General features: G+C 43.7%; 1 protein-coding gene across 5 annotated transcripts in view; it reads left to right on the top strand.

The window, feature by feature from the left end:
* LOC115093656 (probable palmitoyltransferase ZDHHC21) overlaps window positions 1–20180 on the top strand; it is a 100045-nt gene that overhangs the window by 14838 nt on the left and 65027 nt on the right. For all 5 annotated transcript variants that reach the window (XR_003857373.1, XM_029605778.1, XM_029605770.1 and 2 more), the window contains exons 3-4: window positions 8522–8620; window positions 17228–17339. Coding sequence is in view for 4 of the 5 variants with exons in the window: in XM_029605778.1 (XP_029461638.1) it covers window positions 8522–8620; window positions 17228–17339 (211 nt within the window). In the remaining variant the exon portion in view is untranslated. The remainder of the gene's footprint in view (window positions 1–8521; window positions 8621–17227; window positions 17340–20180) is intronic.

Here is a 20180-nt window from a genome sequence, read left to right as displayed (position 1 = left end):
ATGGCCTTATTTTCTACCACGGAGAGAGGGTAGACCCTTCCTTTGGGTGGTTCAGTGTTAGGCTTCAAATTGATGGTGCAGTCGTAGGATCTGTGTGGAGGGAGTATATCTGCAGCTTCCTTGGAAAATACATCTTGAAAAGATGCATACTGAGGCGGCAACCCAGACATCAATGGGGTAGTTGGCATGCAGGGTAAAGGAGCGACCTCCATCAGACATTTACCATGGCAGTCTGGACCCCAAGGTGAAAGTTCCAGAGTGGTTCAATTGAATTGAGGCATATGCTGCTGCAGCCACAGTAACCCCAATACTATAGGGTGCATGGCCTTCTCTAGGACAAAGAAGGAGATAGTCTCTGAATGGAGAGCACCGGTCCGTAAACTCACGGGTTCAGTGAACTGAGTGACTTCTCCCTGTAAGGGTTCCCCATGAATTGAAGACAAGAGTATTGGAGTCACTCCACAAGTGCTCCACTAATCGTTTCAAAATAAAATTGCCTCCTGCCCCTGAGTCCACTAGGGCAAGAGTCTGGTATTCTAAGGGTCCGCAGATCAAGGATACAGGAAGAGAGAGTGGAGGAGAGGGTGCAGTTAGACCTAAGAAGAGTCCTCCTGCAGGACGTAGATCTGCCAGTTTCCCGGACATATAGGGCACGTTTGTATGGCATGGCTAGCTTGTCCACAATACATACAGAGGCCCAACCTCTTCCGCATTCCTTTCTCTTTTGACGTCAGGTGACTGCGGCCTAATAGCATAGGTTCTTCTTCGCCAGCAACTGGACCCGAGGGAACAGGCCTGGGTGTAGTCTTAGCTCGAGTTTCTCAGAAGAACCCTTTTGAGTGAGTCTTGGTCTTTTGAACCTTGTCACGAAGTCAGCGATCAATCCTTGTTGCCAACTTCACCAGTTCCGCCAAGGTCTCAGGCATCTCTCGAGCTGCAAGCTCGTCTTTTAAATGAGAGTTCAACCCCTCAAAGAAGAGGGTCCTCAGGCATTTAGGGTCCCAATGTAATTCATACGCCAGTGTCTTGAATTCTATGGCGAAGTCTGATAAAGGTTTACTACCTTGCTTCACATGAACCAGCGAAGATCATGCATTAGTATGCCGGGCAGGGTCATCAGAAACTGACCTGAACAGTTCAAGGAACCCGGCAAGGTCATGTAGAATAGGATCATCGCACTCCCACAGTGCAGAGGCCCAAGCCAGCGCTCTTCCGTCCAGATAAGACAGGATATAGGTGGTTCTTGGCATATGCTGTAGGAAAATGAGTGGGTTGCAGGGAAAAGTGCATGCAACATTGGTTGATAAATCCTCTACATTTCCACACTTCCCCTGAGAAGCGTGTTGGAGCAGATAGAGGTACAATTTTCTTGACTGTCAATTCTGGCGGTGTAACTTCTTTACCTGTGGTGGTTGGTAAGTTCATCTGTGCGTACAACTGGTTAAATGCAGCAATCAAATTCTCCAGCACGTTCTGCTGTTCGGAGATTTGCTGGGCCAGGCCTGGAATGGCCTGTAATGCGGTGAGCTGAGCCGAATCCATGGAGTTAGCAATCTGTTATGGTTTAGCGATGTTTGGGTGGATTCCTGGGTACTGTGGCAGATGACCACGCCCAAGGGGAGGAGCTCTGCAGGGAGCCACAGTACTGGGCTAGACTTGGGACGCACAAACACAGAGTTAGATCTTTTACTATACAGCTTGTAGTATACCTCCAGAGGTGGCAGTAGTGATGTGATCCAGAGGTAGCAATCCAGGGACCCTCGGCAGAGGGAACCCGTCTCACCAAGTTGGTATAGGGAGATTCCTGTGTAGGTTTCCAAACACGGCAAAGCTGTGGGTGAGAGAGACTGAGAATGAGATTACTCATTAGATGGTAGCTGTAAGGTTGGCGATTCCACCAGGCTGAAGTAGATGGTAGCAGGCACCGATGCAGGGAGAGCAGGCTCTCGAGGAGCGAGTACCTGATCCCAGTAAGGCACCTGAAAGGAAAGCAGAGGGCCCCCGAGGAGCGGGTACCCAGGTTAGAGAATATACCGAAGGGCAAGGTAGAGCTTCCGGCGGGAGCAGGAAGCGGCAGAATAGCGTAGACTGGACAAATCCAATCCTTGCTAACTCAACGAGCTAGCAAACAAGCGCAGGTTAAATACCCGGATGGCGTGACATCACTTGAGGGGAACGCCCCCGATATTCGCACCATAGCTGGAATAAAGACATGGGTAGCTCGCGTGCTCGCACCCTAGGAGGCCCTTAGGAGGAGCATGGCAGGAGGCAATGCCATAGCCTTTCCGGGGACACTGGTGAGGACGGCTTGCAGCTGCGGCGATAGCCATTCTCCCAAGGTAAGCGGGAGGAGCTGAGAACAAGGTGAGGCATACGGGGCGAAGCCGTCTGAGACCGATGGACGCAACACATCGACTTCAAGTACATCACTTCCTAGTGGTAGTCAGCAGCATAAACGATTCGTAACTCTAAGCCACACCACCGACTGACCATAATGAGTCACTGGATGTTTTTAAAAAATAAAAAAGAAAGGGAAGCATAGACCATTTTCGTCTGGAATGCTCAAGGCCTCCCTTCAAACCATCAAACATACCTTTCCATAATATATGAGTGCTAAAGCCGCATCTCCAGCAAGCTGCAGTAGACGCCACTTTCCTCCTCCATCCATTCCCTCGATGAAAGATGGAGGTGCTTCCTGTAATCCATTTCCGAAGGCTTTGCTGTCTCTTCTAAGACTTCAGCAAATACCGAGACAACCAGACGTCTTACATGGTTGCGTTCTACCGCCATAAGAGACGAGGTATTCAACATATGGAAACCTTTACCATGTAGTCTACAAATTTAATTTTCCATCAGTTCACTGATCTGTTCATAAGGCTTAATCCTTGGCCCACTGCCGAGGATCAAAAAAAAAAAAAAAAAGACCTTAAGCCTCATTCCTATTATAAGCCTCTGTCTCTCCACCATCGAGCCAACACAGTAATTAGCATCACGTTAGTGTGCTACGACGCCTCGCCAGCCTCAGCAACCGCCGAATCCTCAATATAAAAAAAACAAAACAGTTGGGTTTTTTCTTGTATAATCATAAGGCCGACATTGCAACTGGGATGAAGGTTGCCCACTTGCCTTCCAGCCTACAATCGCATTACATCGACTCCCATTTGTCACCTAACCAGGGACATATCCTGTAAGAACCATAGATAAAAAAAAAAAAAAGAAAAGAAAGAAAAAGGGCGCATATGCTCGCATATCCATGCACCCTAGTTCCTACTATTTCCCTCAATTTTCTAGGCAGACAGCCATCATTTCCAATACAAGTTCATCCATTGGACCTTGCTTCTGCCCAAGAGTTGTCAACAAATACATGGCAGTAGCGAAGGCGCACCTTCGTCGACAAGGGATACAAATATTTCCTATCTCGACGACCTCTCCTACTAGCCTCCAATACAACACGATTTCTTGATTAGACAATCTGGGCCTACTGACCACCTTCGAAAACTCGAAGCTGCAACCATTCAAACTTTTGCAGTTCATGGGAGCCTACATTGCCACAATCCAGGACTGGGCTTTCCTACCTCGCCTGACAGCTTTTGTTCTCTCTCTCTATACTATTTATAATTCTGTGTCACAGTACTACAATATCAGCTTGCCAATTCCTACCTATTCTAGGACACATGTTGGCAGCGATTACGTAGTTCCACATGGGCGCCTCCAAATACGCAGCCCTCAAAGAGGTCTCAAACACAATGAACTCATTTCTTCATCCATTGGACACAACCATTGCTTAATTGGCGACATAGCAGGGACCTACAATGGTGGCTACTCCAGTTCACACTTTCGACGAGCTCACCTCTCTGACCCTTCAACATCATGGGATACTCACCACAGATGCATCCCCCAAGGAATGGACAGTTCATTTCAACGAATTGCAAACACAAGTCCATGCACTTCGTGTGAACGTACACTACACATGAACCTTCTGAAGTTCAAGGAGGTAATAACGCTCTTTCGAGCCTTCAAAGACTTCCCACAAAGGAGACTAGTCATGACTCACATAAAATAAATCCAGTGCATGGAACCTCTGCTACGAGGCAGTTCACTTTCGGGAATGGGCCCACCGGAGATCCATCTTTCTACAAGCCACTTTTACCCGAGATTCTCAATTCAAGAGCGAACTAACTCAGAATTTTCGCCTCCATGAATGACACCTGTCTCCAAAGGTAACTCCAGCAGTTTCTCAGTTTGGAGTCTCCCTACACTCGATCTTTTTTGCAACAGAAAACAAAGGGATAATAGCCTTGCTCTGTTTTTCTCCGAACCATTCAACTCACTCCAGCGCCTTTCTCTTCAATGGGTCACAGAAACTACTCTATGCACCCCCTCCGATACCACTCATCTCTCGCACAATTCAGAGATGTATACATGACCAAGCGGCTCTGCACCTGATCCCACCCATATGGCCACGAAAACCATGGTGTGGTTTACCCACTACACCTATAAATCCACAACCAACTTCCTCGGGCCGCCAGTCCACGGCTCCTTCCCAGGACAACATATCATTGTCATCAAAGATGCTGTCAACTAGCCTCAATTGCCAGACAAAGTGATTGCGCTACACTTCCTGGTGTACATCAGTGGTTCTCGGACCATTAATTTACCGCCTGAATGGCTTCTCTCCTATCTCCATCTCCTTACAGCAAGGACCTTGCTGCGTCCTCATTACGATTTAATTTAAGCGTTACAATAACTTATCACATTCATCTGAGCCTGTTTATATCCTTCCTTAGTATCCATCTTCATAAAAGGAGTACTGCAACTACATCCACCTTTGCATAAGCCACGGGTGCCGTGATGCATTCATGTTCTTCTCAATCAACTGAAGCTTTCACCTTTGAACCTTTGGTTACTTGTCACCTTCACTACCTCTCATAGAAGGTACTTTTTTCTTGTTTGTTGAAATTATGTAAGCAGAATAAGTGAGTTCCAGGCATTGGTTCACTTCCCTCCTATCTTCAGTTTCACTATGTCATGGTGACTGTATGCACTCACCTTACCACCTTTCATTCAAGACCTCAGGCGAATGCCAATGAGGAAGAATCATGCACCTGAGATTGCAACCGTGCGCTAGCATACTACAAAGCGCACTGTCACCCAATCGACCTTCACGCCTGTTTTTCTTTCCCTCAATCTCAACGCGAAAGAGTGCCCAGTGGCTAAAGAATTCTATCCTCAGGGGATATCCACCTATATGCAGTTTAGCCATTATACAAAGTCGCACATGTTATTTGCGACCCTAAGGGCACATCACGTACAAGCAGTGGCAGCCTCAATTGCCTTTTTCCATCAAGTACCTCTCATAGACATTGATGCACCAATGACATGGTCATCGCTACACATTTTTCACATTCCACCACTGTTTACACAAACGGACGGCGGATGATTCTCTTTTGGAATGGGCTATCCTACAGAAGTGCACAAATTCCAAATGAATACAGCCTTCATAGGAACTGTCCTCCACTACGGCGGATGATTCCCGTTTGGAACGGAGTATCCTACGGAAGTGCACAAATTCCAAACAAATACAACCTTCATAGGAACTGTCCGCCACTATTATCGTATTGAGCAAAAATAAATAAATAAGTAATAATAATAAAGATATAACACACATTATCTGCTCAATACGTCAGCTGGGGATTCCCATACAGCATGGCTAATTCAGCTGCTTATCTACATGAAAAGAGCAAGTTTGCTTACCGTAAACAGTATTTTCTGTAGATAGCAGATGAATTAGCCATGCTGACCCCGTCCGCCTCCCTAGACAGTTCTAGCATGCCTGCCTTGCTTTGAATCTGCCTGAGGAGCCTGAGGTGAGTTTGCTTACCATAAACAGTGTTTTCCGTAGATAGCAGATGAATTAGCCATGCTGTATGGGTATGTCCTCCGTACCACTAAGTGGCAGAGCTCTCAAAGTCTAGTAAAGTCTTTAGCTAGGTACTCCCTCCCTCCTGTATCCTGACAGGATCACCTCAGGCTCCTCAGGCAGATTCAAAGCAAGATAGGCATGCTAGAACTGTCTAGGGAGGCGGACGGGGTCAGCATGGCTAATTCATCTGCTATCTACGGAAAACACTGTTTACAGTAAGCAAACTTGCTCTTCCGAGAGGTACATTTTAAATTTTTCAGACGTATGTTCATATCTGCTGTTTAGGCTTTTAAGGCCAACTTAGTGTGTACTGACAACTATACTAAATGTGGAATTGCTCCAGGAACCCTTTTTCACTGTTTCTAGGACTCTGCTGTTATAAGACCATTCTGGAAAGATATATTGGCCTATTTGGGTTATAATTACTCCATGTTGCCATACCGGACTCCTCTCATCTTTGTTTGTTTGAATGTATGGATGCAATTTCCTCTTCATCCACAAAACCACAACATTTGTTTTTGTGGAAAGTATTTTTATTGGCGAAAAAAATCTATCTTGGAGTAGTGGACAGAGATTGAGAGACCTCCTTTCACATACTGGAATCTGAAATTCCATGAGATGGCAGTTTTTAAACAACTGACTGCATGTCATACTTCACTGGCTAAATATGCTCTACTTTTGGAGATATGGCAAGCATAAGTTTTGTCCTTAAATGCAAAAGCACACAGAGCTAGATTTTAAAAGCCCTGGGCACTCGCACGCCTATTTTGCATAGGGCGCCGGCGCGCGCAAAGCCCCGGGATGCGCGTAAGTCCCGGCGCTTCGTAAAAGGGGCGGATCCGGGGGGCGGGCCTGGAGGGCGGTCCCGAGTCCCCCAGCACTGCAGCCTGTGCCAGGAGATGCCAAGGCGTGTGCGCAAGTTACGCCTGCTTCAAGCAGTCGTAACTTGCACAACAAAGGTAGGGGGGGGATTTAGGTAGGGCTGGGGGGTGGGGTAGATAGGGGAAGGGAGGGGAAGGTGGGGAGACGCGGAAGGAAAGTTCCCTCCGAGGCCGCTCCGATTTCGAAGCGGCCTCGGAGGGAACGGAGGCAGGCTGCGCGGCTCGGCGCGCGCAGGCTGCCGATTTTGCGCAGCCTTGCGCGCACCGACCCCCGGATTTTATAAGATATGCACGTATCTTATAAAATCCGGCATACTTTTGTTCGCGCGTGCGAACTTATTTAAGATCTACCTCACAGTGTGCTCCTTGCCCTGATTTAATACACCGAGAAAAGCTTTGGAGCTTATTAACTTCCAGGTTATACTTTTTGGGGGTAATTTTCAAAGGAGTTACGCGCATAAATGTAACTACTATTGTAGCAATTTTCAAAAGCCATTTACTCACATAAAGTGCACTTATGCGAATAAATCCTATGGACGATTCAATGGCATATATTGTAGCAATTTTCAAAAGCCCACTTACTCAAGTAAAGTGCATTTACATGCGTAAAACCCAGATTTACGCATGTAAATGCTTTTTAAAATCTGCCCCAATATTCCTACTCAGTGTTGAGATGTACCTGGGGAAGGGGGGAGGATATTGGGGGAATTGGAATGGGGAGGGAGTATTGAGATACGTTAAATAGCAAATGCTTTTCAACTATGTAATTTTCATGAAAACTTAAAATAAACATATATAAATATATCTATATATATATAAAAAAAAGCAGCAACTCATTCATAATTAACCACTCATTAACTGCAACCGTACACTGCTGAAATAAAACAGGCAAAACCCCAGCTGTTTCACTAGGACGGTAGAACTGGATATCATCCACATACAAAAAAATAATTTAAACCCAATGAAACAAAAACATTGTTCAGCGGTCGTAGATAAATATTGAACAATACCAAAACATGGCCCTTGTGTAAACCCTGATACTAAATCTTTCGAACTTGAGCCGTTTTCTCTTCCATTCAAACCTGCTATTTTCTCCCTTATAAAAAAAGAACAAAACCAGGCTAATACTACACCTTCCAGATCAATCTCTCCCAGCTGGTACAACAACCTATCATGGTGTCGAAAGCAGATGAAATATCCAGTTGTACTAACAACCCTGTATGACCATGTTCCAGCTCACAGTAATGTTTCAGACCCATGATTTCTCAGGAATCCATACCACTGCTCATGTAAAACCTCATCCCTCTCTGGAAACACATTGATCTGTGATATAACACTTTTCTCCAAGTGTTGGAAGGTTTGAGATTGGTCTAAAGTTTGACACTGAATCAGCTCCCATTAGCAGTACAATTAAACATCAAAAAGTCCTAACCTTTCTCCTGGAAATCTCCCAACTACAATCCCTTACCGATGGTTCCTGAATGTGCAATAAAACAAGGCATAATTTCAACATCCTAGGTTGAAAAACAAAATCCAGAATGTACCCTGCATTATGATTTGCCATATGTATCATCTGACTATAACCATTCAAAAATTCTGTGTATAAATGGATCTAGCCTCTGTTATCCATGGTTCTGCAGTGCAATATCTGACACTAGCTCGAGAGTTAACCTTCCCTTTTTCTAGCAATAAATGATGTTCTCTCTTTTCGTTTCAGTTTACTACTTGACGTCTCTTTTTTGTGTGACCTCATTACTGAGGGCTTCCACCGCTGATCCTGGAAAGTTACCAGATAGCCCAAAGATCCCACATACAGGTACTTGTGTTTCCATTTTGTTATTTTCTTTCCCTTTGAGCCATTACTTTCTCCTGCCTCAAATTAAGCCCTCTTCATTCACAATTGCTGCTGTTTCTCTCTCCCCTTGGGAAACTGGCAAGAGGGAGCATCCAGCATAAACATTGTCAGCCTCATCTCTAGAAAATAAATACATTGCTTTTAGGAAATTGTAGATGTTACGATAAAATGATTTACTCTGTCCTTTGGTGGTACCTGCCGAGCAGGGATGAGGCACATTGGCAGGGACGCTTTCACTGCCATTGCCTGTACCGTATTTTTCCTGAGGATAGATAGGGAGGCCTTAGGTTTTCTGTGCTCTCAATTTAGCACTTTCATGAGTACAGAATTTGTTAGAAAAAGATTAATCCCTCCAAATTCAGTCAGTTTCACAAACGAGATAATTTGTGTCTTGGGATGGCTGTGAAGGAGCATGGCATGGGCAAAAAAAAAGATTGCACACAATTGTGGTAACATTTTCCTCTCTTCATAGCATCTATCATCTTAAGTTTCCTTTAGTTTGGTTCCTTAAAGAAACTAAATACTATTTTTTATGTAATCTTCTTGCTCTTAATGCTTACTGTGTCCAATCACATCCCATTATGTATGTGCAAGGCACACACAGGATGAAGTTCATGATGGATGCTTGTTAAAAGGATTGTTTGCATACAGATGCATGAGATTTATAGTGGAAGTGTATGATAATATTGCAAGACAGGAGCAAGGGAGTGGATCATAGTCTTTTCAGTTTCTTTATTTTGCAAAGGACCAATATGAGTAAACCCAGTAGAAAGCTAGAATTACATTTGCACTTTTACTAACATTCACCTGGGTGTGAGGAGAAAAATGTGGCCTCTGTGTCAGGGATGAGGAATCTGCAAGTAGACAGCCATAATTTGGGTTTATGCAGTAATTTCATTGACTGCTTTACTATTACAGTACTTCAGACCTGGACAGATAAGACAGCTGTGTGGTGGAAATCCTAGCTGCTGATTTAAAATTCTCACAAATAGGGAAATGCCACTATTAATGGGAGGAGATAATATTCAGAAAAAGCAACATCTGTTTTTCCTGTTACAATTGGTCAGGATCATCTTCCAGAAAGTTGTGACAGAATGACAAAGTAGCTAGTTTTGCTGTTCAATTTTCTAGTAATCAGATTGTTAATAAAGAGTTGGTGTTGATGAACATCATAGATGGGACGCTTTTGATGCTGTATCTTCTAAGGAGATTGCCCAAATTATTAGTGGCATGAATACTACCTATTGTCCTTTAAAGAAATGTTTAAATGCTGTCCTGAAAGTCTTGAAAGATATTAATGATTCATTCTCTAGAACTGTCAACCAATCCCTAGTATTGGACAAGTTTTAGACATTCTGAAGATTGCATCAGTGCAACAGGTCTCAAAGAAAGTAGGAACTGATCTAGATTTGAGTAATTTGTGGCCCATTTCTTCTTTGTCATTTCTGGCAAAGATCCTGGAAGGTGGTTCTTAACAGCTTCACTGTTAAACGGAATTTTTGCTGACTTTCAGTTTTGGTTTCAAGAAGGCCATAATGTGGAAACTTCACTGTTATCTACTGTTGAAGTATTTTGAAGACCATTTGATAATGGGATTTCTTTCTTTCTTGTTTTATTAGATATTTCATTCAGAAATTGAGGAATATGTCTCTTGTCCACTGTTTTACTCTGGTTTTCTTTTTTTTATCTAACAGATTTCAGAAAGTGGTGGTAAAATGTGCCCAAGTAGTCTTTGAGTGCAGAGTACCATAGAACTGGCATTGTCAGCAACCCTTTTTAATATTTATATTTATCCTGTTTGTCAGCTTTTGGATAATTTAGATGTTGATTATTGACCATGCACAGACAATATCCAATTCTGCGTTCCTATCCATTCGAGCGTGACTGATTCTTTGTTTAATGTATCTAATAGTTTGACTGCTATCAAAGGATACATGCAAACAATGAATTTGGCTCTGTGAAGAAAACTGAGATACTTTATTTTGCATGGTTTCTTTCAAGTGACAGTCTGAGAGAACTTGTTTTTGATGATACAAGAATTTCACTATCCTGCCAAGTACGTGAATCGGTTTTATGTTGGATTCTTTTTTTTATCTTGTTGACCACAATAAAAATGTCAAAAACTATGATAAGCTTTGACATATAAAACCTTTTTTGACAGAATCAGACTTTAATTAAGACTGATTACTGTAATGCTTTATATATAGGGCTCCCTTATTCAAGTTTAAGAGCACTTCAGATTATTTAGAATTCTGCAGCTAGGCTAGTGACCAGAATGCCAGTTAGAGACCATATAAGCCCAGCCTTATTTGAGTTATATTGGTTGCCAATTTGCTGTCTTGTGAAAATTAAGATTATTATGTTAGAATTTAAGTCAATAAATGGAATTGCACCAAGATGCCTTAATATGGTACGCAGGCTATACAAAACTGTAAGCATGTTGCGTTCCTTATCTAAAACTTTGTTGGAGGTCACTGCAGTCTGACAGGCTCATTTGGAGGAATCAAGGAAGAGACTGGGATAGTAGGCCTGCTTTTATGGAATTCTCTTCCTGGGGAGTTGAAAGTTGAAATTGGTTGTACACTTTTGTAAGCTAGTTAAAGCATACCTATTTGAGAAGGCTTTTAATGATCTTTTAGAGAATGCTGAGGTCCTAGCTGAGCTGATGTCTAAGGCTTTGGAAGCTATCTGCTGAAGTAAATACTGTTAAGGTACATTTCTGAGTTTCATGAGTACGTAATGTATTTTTCTTTTAGTCTGTACTCTTATTACTGTTTTTACAATTTGTTTTAACTGTTTTATATAGATTTCCTGTTTTCCTGCTATATCAACCCAGTCCACACAAGTGGGTTGTATCCCCCTACCAGAAGATGGAGGCAGATCAAATTGATTTCTCCAGTGACATAATGCCACAATGTACAGGTGATGCAGCACAGTGAGACCCCCAGTATTCTCTGCCTCTAGCAGATGGTAGGACAACTGGTGGTGCAACAGGAATTTTTGAAATACTGTTTGGAGCCAGGCCGCTGGTGCATCAGTCTGTGAGCCCTATCAAGGGTTCCCAGTACCAGAAGGAACTAGGTCGAGCCCAGGAGGTAAATTTTTTTTTTTTTTTTTAAATCAGAGAGAATGATTTTGAGAGAGCATTTCAGCAGGAGGTTTATTTTTGTGTTTATATCTTTATTGGGTCAACCTCTCAGGATCCTTCTGATTTACTCCATCCACCCCCCCCCCCCACACACACACACTTACTCCTCCTTTGATGCTGAATACCAAACAAAACAAAAAGAAAGTAGAACCTAAGGTCACTGATTGGATCAGCAGCAGCTTGAGCCTTAGACTCGGGAGAGATCCAAGTCTTCTGAGGGTAACTGGCTGCCTTTGATGGCGTTGTTTTGCTTGCGGCTCCAGTCTGAGCTGGGGGAGCCATTTTTGTGGCTACTGTGGACAAAGCTGGGAGAAGCCACTGATGCTGGGTCTGCAGCTTCAGGCGCTTTTCATCAACTGAGGTACTGCGGACAGAGTCCAGTGAAGACACAGTTTTGGCCAGAGCATCGGCCATCTTGAGCCATGTTCCTGCACTGCCTCCTGATTCACCCCATGGTGGGGGGGGGGGGGGTTTCTCATGTAATGGCAAATATGGGTTCTCCTGCTCTTTGTGAGCATGGGTGCCCCACTAATCCCGGCCTCCCCAGGCGTGAGTACCTCAAATGGTGATTTTTTTCCCCAGAGTTTGTCAGGTTTTTGCACCAGGCCTTCTGTACTATTCAGAAACCTAGTGAAAACCCAGATTTAATATCTGATGTGGTCAGGACTCTGGTTGCTGCCCCAGCTGTGCATAAATGCCATTGTGGGGGTCTCTGGCGCTCCCCTCCCCAGGTGTGGATAAGGATATGGAGGAGTTTGGTGACCATTCGGATTCGGTTAATGGTGCTTCCATGAAGGTGGTCTCTGACAGGGAGGATAATTCAGTCATCCGTCTATTTTGTAAACAAGGGCTGATGGCCCTGATTGATGAGGTGGTATCCTGCTTCTGAATAGCGGAGGCTGCGATTGAGGAGACCCTGTATGGGATTGCATCATTTGGAGGTGGCATAAATTCTCAAAGGCCTTTCCTCTTCATGCTGAGGGAGAGGAGATGGTCTTGGAGGAGTGGAAGGCTTCCCAGTTGGGATTCAAAAGTTTGCAAACGCTGCAGAAGCTGTATCTTCTTCCCCCATACACAGTTAAGCGCTTCTTTCAGACACCCTGTGTGTATGCTCTCGTCATGGCAGTTACTAGGTGATTCACAAACCCAGAAGAGGATTGTGAATCACTGAGCAATTATCAGGCCCTCAGGATAGAAAGATAGAAAATCCATTGAAGCACTTATTTACTTCATCTCTGGTGGTTCAAATTTCTATCTGTGGGGGTTTTGAGGTCAGAGCGCTTTTGCAGGGCAGCAGCTGCCAGTAAGCTAGGAGGTAGCTAGAATAGTGTCAGCTGCGGCCTTTTTGGCTGGTATCTTGTATGATCTTTTCAAGGTCTCTTTTTGCTCAGTAGCTTCAGCTGTGGTGACCAGGAAGACTTCTCTGACTGCAGAACTGGGCCGCGGACTCTTGGTCAAAGTCTCAGCTAGGTAAGCTTCCCTTTAATGGGAGAATTTTTATCTGGAGACTATCTAGAGCAGCTGGTCAAGAACCTATGAAATCCAGAGCCTCATAGGCTGCCTGAGGACAAGCCACATTCTTTCTCCAGTACTAGGGCAGTTTATAAGTCAGGAAAACAGGCTTCTTATTTTTTTCAAAGGTTCTTAGGCTTCAAGGGACAGGGACCACTCCTTTCAGGTTTCTGGAAGATAAAATCTGATTACGTCCCCTCTTTAGCAGCTGGTCAGGCTGCTCAATGAAATGCAGCAGGTCCATTCGGAGATTCTTCTTGTGGGGGGGCCGTCTACAGTTTTGTTTTTTTTTATTTTGGTTTTTTTTTTAAACCAGGAGTGGACTTGCAAAACCTCGGATCAATGGAATTTGGAGCTAGTTTGTAATGGCCCATTTGTGTACCTTTGTGTACCATTTGTTGGTTACTGATGCTTTTATGGTCTCTCTCTGTTCTTCGGCTGTAAAGTGAAAGATGGTGGCCAAGACCCTGTTGCGTCTTCAATTGTTGAGGGGAGTATCTGTTACTTCATTTTTATTTCATGGTGCCCAAGAAGGACACATCCCAGTCTGGACCTCAAGGGGGTGAACTCCAGCCTCAGGGTTTCTCGTTTTCACAAGGAGACACTTCATTGTGTGCTAATGGCAGTATGTCTGGGTAAGTTTGTCTTCTCTGGATCTGTTGGAGGCCCATTTCTATATTCCCATTTCTCAGGAAGATCAGCTGTATCTTCGTTTTTGGGTCCTTGGAGAACATTTTCATTTCAAGGCGTTCCCCTTCAGTATGGCCACAGCTCTGTGGGTCTTCACCAAGGTTAATGGTGGTAATGGTAGCATCATTGAGGAAAGATGCTGCCTTTATCTGAACGACTGACTAATCTGGGCGAATTCATATTAAGAAGGGATTCAGACTTCTTGCAGAGTGGTATAAGGTTTAGAAGGCTTGGATTAGGTGATCAGTTTCGCAAAGAGCAGCCTAGTGCCTTCTCATTCCCTAGAGTCTATGGGAGCCAGATTCACTACTCAGAAGGGCTGAGCCTATCTGATAGTAGAAAGGGTGGAGAAGATTCTCCAAACATGCAGGTTTCTGGCTCTTCCTAATCTGAGAATTTGGGATTATCTTCAGCTCTTGGGTTCCATGGTGTCTGCTTTGGACTTAGTTCTCTGGGCCAGGGCTCATAGGAGATCTCTTCAAAACTCTTCTTGTGTCTCAGTGCTTGCTTCAATCCTAGGATTACAATCTGTGTCTGGCCCTGCCAGCAGCAGTAAGGCAAAGTCTCGAGTGGTGGATGGTTCCTCAGAATCTGTTGAGGGGTGTCAGTCTGACTATTTCATCTTAAATTCTGTTCACAACAGTTGTGAGCCTGTCTGACTGGGGGACACATTGCTTAGACAAGGTATCACAGGGCGTTTGGTCTGCAGAGGAAGCGACTTGGTCAATCAACAAATTGGAGACCAGGGCCATCCGGTTGGCTCTTCTTCATTTTCTTCCCCTAGTTCAATGGAAGGCGATCCGGGTCCTGTCCGACAGTGCTACTTGGTACCTTATGTGAACAGGCTGGGCTGCACCAAATATCGTGGAGTGTTGGCAGAGACCAGTCTTCTCTTTATCTGAGCAGAAGAGAATCTGCAGCTCTTGTTGAAGGCTCATATTGCCGGACACAAAAACTTGCAAGCAGACTTTCTAAGCAGAAATATACTCGATCCAGAGAATGGAAAGTGAGTTAGGTTTTTTAGTTAATTATTCGTTGCTGGTGTTGGCTTCACATGGATCTGATGGCAACTCACAAGAACACCAAGCTCTTACAGTACTTCATTCATTGCTGGAAGTATATATTTAGCCTTTGGTTCAGCTCTGGTTATGAGGGAAGCTTCTGTATGTGCCCTTATGGCCTCTGGTTAGCCAAATTCTGCATCAGATGCAATCTATACATTTTTAAAATAAACAGAATTGGAGAGCAGTCATGAGATTATTGTGGCTCCAGACTGATCATAGAGTCCTGGTTATTCAGATCTGATGAGACTTCAGGATGACTTTACTTTGCAGCTTTTAAATGCCAGAGGTCTCATGGTTTAGGGGCCGGGTCTCATGGACGATCCTTCTCCGTTCTGTCTTATGGGTTGGCTTATAAAAGGACATGCTTAAGGAAGAAGGATTATTGTTCTTCTGTCATTTCCACGCTCTTGAAGGCTCATAAGAATTATACCTCCTTGGCTTACTTTCGGTTATGGCATGTGTTGGAAGGTTTTTGCAGGAACTGCTTTGTATTCTTGGCATTCAGATATCTCTGGTATTTTGAGCTTTTTCCAGCAGAGACTGGAAAAAAGCCTAGCCTTGAATTCCCTAAAGGTTCAGACTGCAGCTATCTCTTGTTTCAGGGGTAAGATCTGTGGCTTGTCAGCTGCTCATCCGAATGTTGTCAGGTTTTGCGGGGAGCTGTGGAGCTACATCCTCCCTTTCATCCTTTGGTACCACGGTGGAATCTCAATCTGGTGTTGATGGCCTTGAAGCAGAATTCTTTGAAGGATCATTCCCTGAAAGAGGCCTTTCTTGTGGCCATTTGTTCGGCTTGCTAGATTTCATAGATTCAGATACTGTCCTGTAGGATTCCTTTTTGTTTATTGGCTCTGATTGTTTCCTTTTGCCCTGTTCCCTCCTTTTTACCAAAGGTACTATTATTGCCTCACCTGAGTCAGTTAATTACACTTCCGTTATTTTTGAGAGCTGAATGATGATAAATCCCTCAGATTTTTGGACTTTTTTTGTGTTATCAAGTACCTCGTGTCTAATTTCTTCCAAAGAATGATCAGATTGTTTGTCGTCTTGGGGGGGGGGGGGGGGGGGACGACGACCGTGCAAGGGTGAGACAACCTCGAAGGGTACAATTGTTAGATGGATTAAAGCTTCTTCATATTTGCTTAAGGGTTGAAGGACTCCTGAAAGTTTTTGGGCTCATTCTACAAGAGCATAGTCTGACTTGGACAGAAGCTATTGCAGTGTCTCCTGAAGATATTTGCAAGGCGGCATTACATTCCTTTACCATGCATGACAGATCGGACCTCTCTGCTGAGGAGGATGCAGCTTCTAATACTGGTGTCAGCAAAGCTGCCCTCCCTAGGCAGTGGGGCATTGGTACTTCCCACCTCTATGGACTGAACTGGTGTAGCAGGAAGACATGAAAGGAGAAAAATGTATCTGTCAATTTTCTTTCCATTAGTCCCGATACACCAGTCCAGGAAACCATCTCCCGATCCACCCCACCGGGAAGTTGGGTCTTTTTTGAATCGTGCGAGGTGTGTACAACTCAGTTCTCTGTACTGCTGTGTGTATATTTACAGAAGTTTAATTACAAATCTCCTTGTTTGATGCTTTGTTTATATCTGTTCGTAACAGGCGAATGGAATCATGAGGATTTCCTATTTTTTTGTTTTTTTTTTTTTCGTTTTTTTCACTGCTCTTATTGATGTTCTCATGTATTTCTGTCTGTTGTAGTTGTTTCACTACTTTGCCATAGGGAAACTGAGTTCTCATTGTGCTGAACCATCTATACATAGTGGCATGATGTCGCTGGAGAAATCATTTTGATCTGCTTTCATTTGCTGGTGTGGGGACATAACCTGCCTGTGTGGGTTGGACTAATGGAAAGAAAATGAACAGGCAGAAATGTCTCCTTATTGATGTAACTTGTTTTTATTACTATGAATGTGAACTTGTAGATTGTGTGAGTGCAGATGGGCAGGAGATGGTTTTGTAGTGGACTTTCACTGGGATTCTCTACTGTCTGCTATACATAGTTGGGTGAAGGAGAGTGAGATCACGGTATTTTGAGAGATATAAGCCAGTATTAGCGCAATTGATCTTTTTTTTTTTTTTTTAAACATTTTCATTTTATTAACCTAATTTTCATTGTGTTTGTGTCCTATTCTCCAGAAAGAGAATTATGGGAGCTGTGTAACAAATGTAACATGATGAGACCAAAGCGTTCCCATCACTGCAGTCGCTGTGGACATTGTGTTAGGCGGATGGATCACCACTGCCCATGGTGAGACAAAATCTGCTTGCTTGCTATCTGTCACCCGTGCCACCCTAGCAGATAGGACCAGAGGGAGGGAGAGAGGAAGATGAGGTGAACAATCTTTTTGATAGTCTTATATTCAATAAAGAAAAGATAGTGATGCTTGGAATTAATTTATGATATTTCTTTTCTTGCAGTATATAGAAAGGCCATGTCTGACTGACTTTCGTGGTCAAAATACATTTTAAAAGAAAACAAAAAACACATTTAATGAGTGTGTTTTCAAAAACACATTTCATTTATTTATTTGTTTAAAACTAGTATATGCCGACATTCGTTTGCACATCACATCGGTTTACATAGAACGAGTATAACTTTAAAAAGGTTACATAGAAACAAGGGAGTCAAAAGAAACATTGATGATATAAGGAAGATGGTGAGGCAACATCTCGAAAACATTAAAACGGGTGTTACAAAGTTAACAGCAAGGAATAAATAAGCATAGTAATTAATAGCAAAAGGGAGAGGAAAAGGACAAAAAAGGGGGGGGGAGGGTGAACGAAGATTAAATTAAAGGGATGATTAGGGGAAGGGGGAATATTTCCTTTCCTTTGTATATTAAGACACTTTTCCTTGTTACTTAAGGTCACAGGGTTCTTTGTACCCTGACCTTCCCTGTTCGCCCCTTCCTTGTTTTTTGTAACCTTTTGTTAAGTTTCACTGTAAACCGATATGATGTACCCACGAATACCGGTATAAAAAAAAACGTTAAATAAATAAAAATACTTCTGTGAAGGCCTGTTTGAATAGCCAAGGTTTTAGTATTTTTTTTTTGACTGTCTGGGTGCAGAGTTCTTGACGAAGGTCGGAGGGCATAGAGATTTCCAAATTGACGGTCTGGCTATAGATAGTGCACATTCTTTCGTAGAGGCGAGATGCATAAGTTTGGGGGATGGTGTGTATATGGTTCCTTTGTAGGCAGATCTGGTGGCTCTATTAGAGGTATGGAAGTGTAGGGAGTCATTTAGCCAGTGAACATTCTGGTTGTGTAGTGTCTTCTGTATTATTGGGAGACTCTTATAGAGAATTCTGAAGGGAATTGGGAGCCAGTGGAGGTCTTTAAGGCTAGGAGTGATGTGGTCTTTTCTGCGGGTATTGGTGAGGACTCTGGCAGCAGCATTTTGTAGCATTTGGAGGTTGTGGGGAGATTTAGAAGTAGGGTGTTACAGTAATCGATTTTGGAGAATATTGTGGCTTGAAGGACAATGTGGAAGTCATTGAAGTGGAGGAAGGGGGTCTTAGTTTTATTTTTTAGAACATGAAGTTTGTAATAGCAATCCTTCATAGTGGAGTTGATTAATTTTTTTAGGTTCAGTTGGTTATCTGAAATAATGCCTAGGTCTCTTACATGTTGGGAAATAGAAACTGATGAGTCAGCTGGGGAAGGGTTAATATTGTGAGGTGAGATTTCATAATAGTAGTATTATAATGCGTGAATTGTGAGAGGAGCCAGGTAACTGGAGACTCTTGAGGGGAGCAATCCAGTGTGTGTGGGTGCAGGGAGAGGAGATGGAGGGCTAACAGTGGGCAGTGGAGGGAAGAATTGGAACAGGAGGGGTGGGGGGAGAAATATATTATTTCACTATAAATGTTTGCAGGTTTCAGCTAGTTATAATTAATTACACTGGTATATTGTGAGGCCAGTCTTCTGGTAAAAAGCAATATGCAATTTTTTAAGTCGGTTAATTGGCAGGTTTTTTTAAATTAGAAAATGAGTTTGTGTATGGGAGAAAATGAAATAGTGTATAGCATATTCTTCCTTTTTGTCTGCTAGATCTGTTCATTAATACTTAGGAATACTCCTCCTCCACAGCTTGATGGCGACACGCTTCTTTCATGACCTCACTCTGGACTTATAAAGTAGGTGTGGTCCTGGTCCAGTGCCAATAGTCTTGTGTCTCCGGCAATGGTGGGCACATGAAGAGGATGTAACTCCCAGAGTCAGGATGCAGCCCTGGCCTAGCTGAGTCCTTGTTGCTCCTGGGACAACTACCCCCTCAGGTTATTTCTCCCAGGCTTGTCATGGTCGAGTTCCTGGAAGGTTTCCCCAGTACCTTTCTATGGTCTACGGTACCTCCCAGAGAAAGTTGCTTGGCCCAGTACCCTTCTTAGTCTGTGGAACCACCAGGGAACAGTACTTGGCCCAGTACCCTTCTTAGTCTGTGGAACCACCAGGGAACAGTACTTGGCCCAGTACCCTTCGAGATCTGTGGAACTTTGAGCATGATAGCGGTCACAGTATCCCTTGGGATTAGTGGTATCATCAGAGAGTAGTTTCTGAATTCTCAAAAACCTGGCAGCCCCTCCAAAATAAAAAAGAGCTTGGAAGGCTCTTCCCCCACCCTTGCTTCTCCCTTTTTCCTCTTTCCCTGTACATACCCGGATCAGTCCAGACCATGGGTTGAGCCTCCTTTCCAGCAGGTGGAGACAGACTAAAACTGAAAGAGTATCATATATGAGGACAGAGCCTACCCTGTAGTCCTTCAGTATTTGTCTGTCTCCAGCAAGTGGAACAGCTCACCCTGTGGTTCCCTGTTAACTTCGCTTGTTCCTTCTGGGCGTTTTTTCCTTCTGTGTGTCTATCGTGTTTGGATCAAGCAAGTATTTCTGAGTTATTGTTTAAAAAAAAAAAAAAAGAAAGTGTGAACACTTTGGATCCTTCACAGGAGACAGTCCCTGTCTTCTCACTCTTGTGGGGGGCCTAGGGGGGCTTGGCCCCTTGTTTTATATAGCCTAGGCTCCCTTTTCCCAATGGGCCTCAGCTGCAGGGATAAAAATTGGTGGTGCCAGTCACTCCCCCTGTTCAGC

This window comes from Rhinatrema bivittatum, chromosome 1 (assembly GCF_901001135.1).
Source record: "Rhinatrema bivittatum chromosome 1, aRhiBiv1.1, whole genome shotgun sequence".
Lineage (NCBI taxonomy): Eukaryota > Metazoa > Chordata > Amphibia > Gymnophiona > Rhinatrematidae > Rhinatrema > Rhinatrema bivittatum.
The sequence above is the reverse complement of the archived record's forward strand: the minus strand, read 5'-3'. Positions and strand labels throughout refer to the sequence as shown.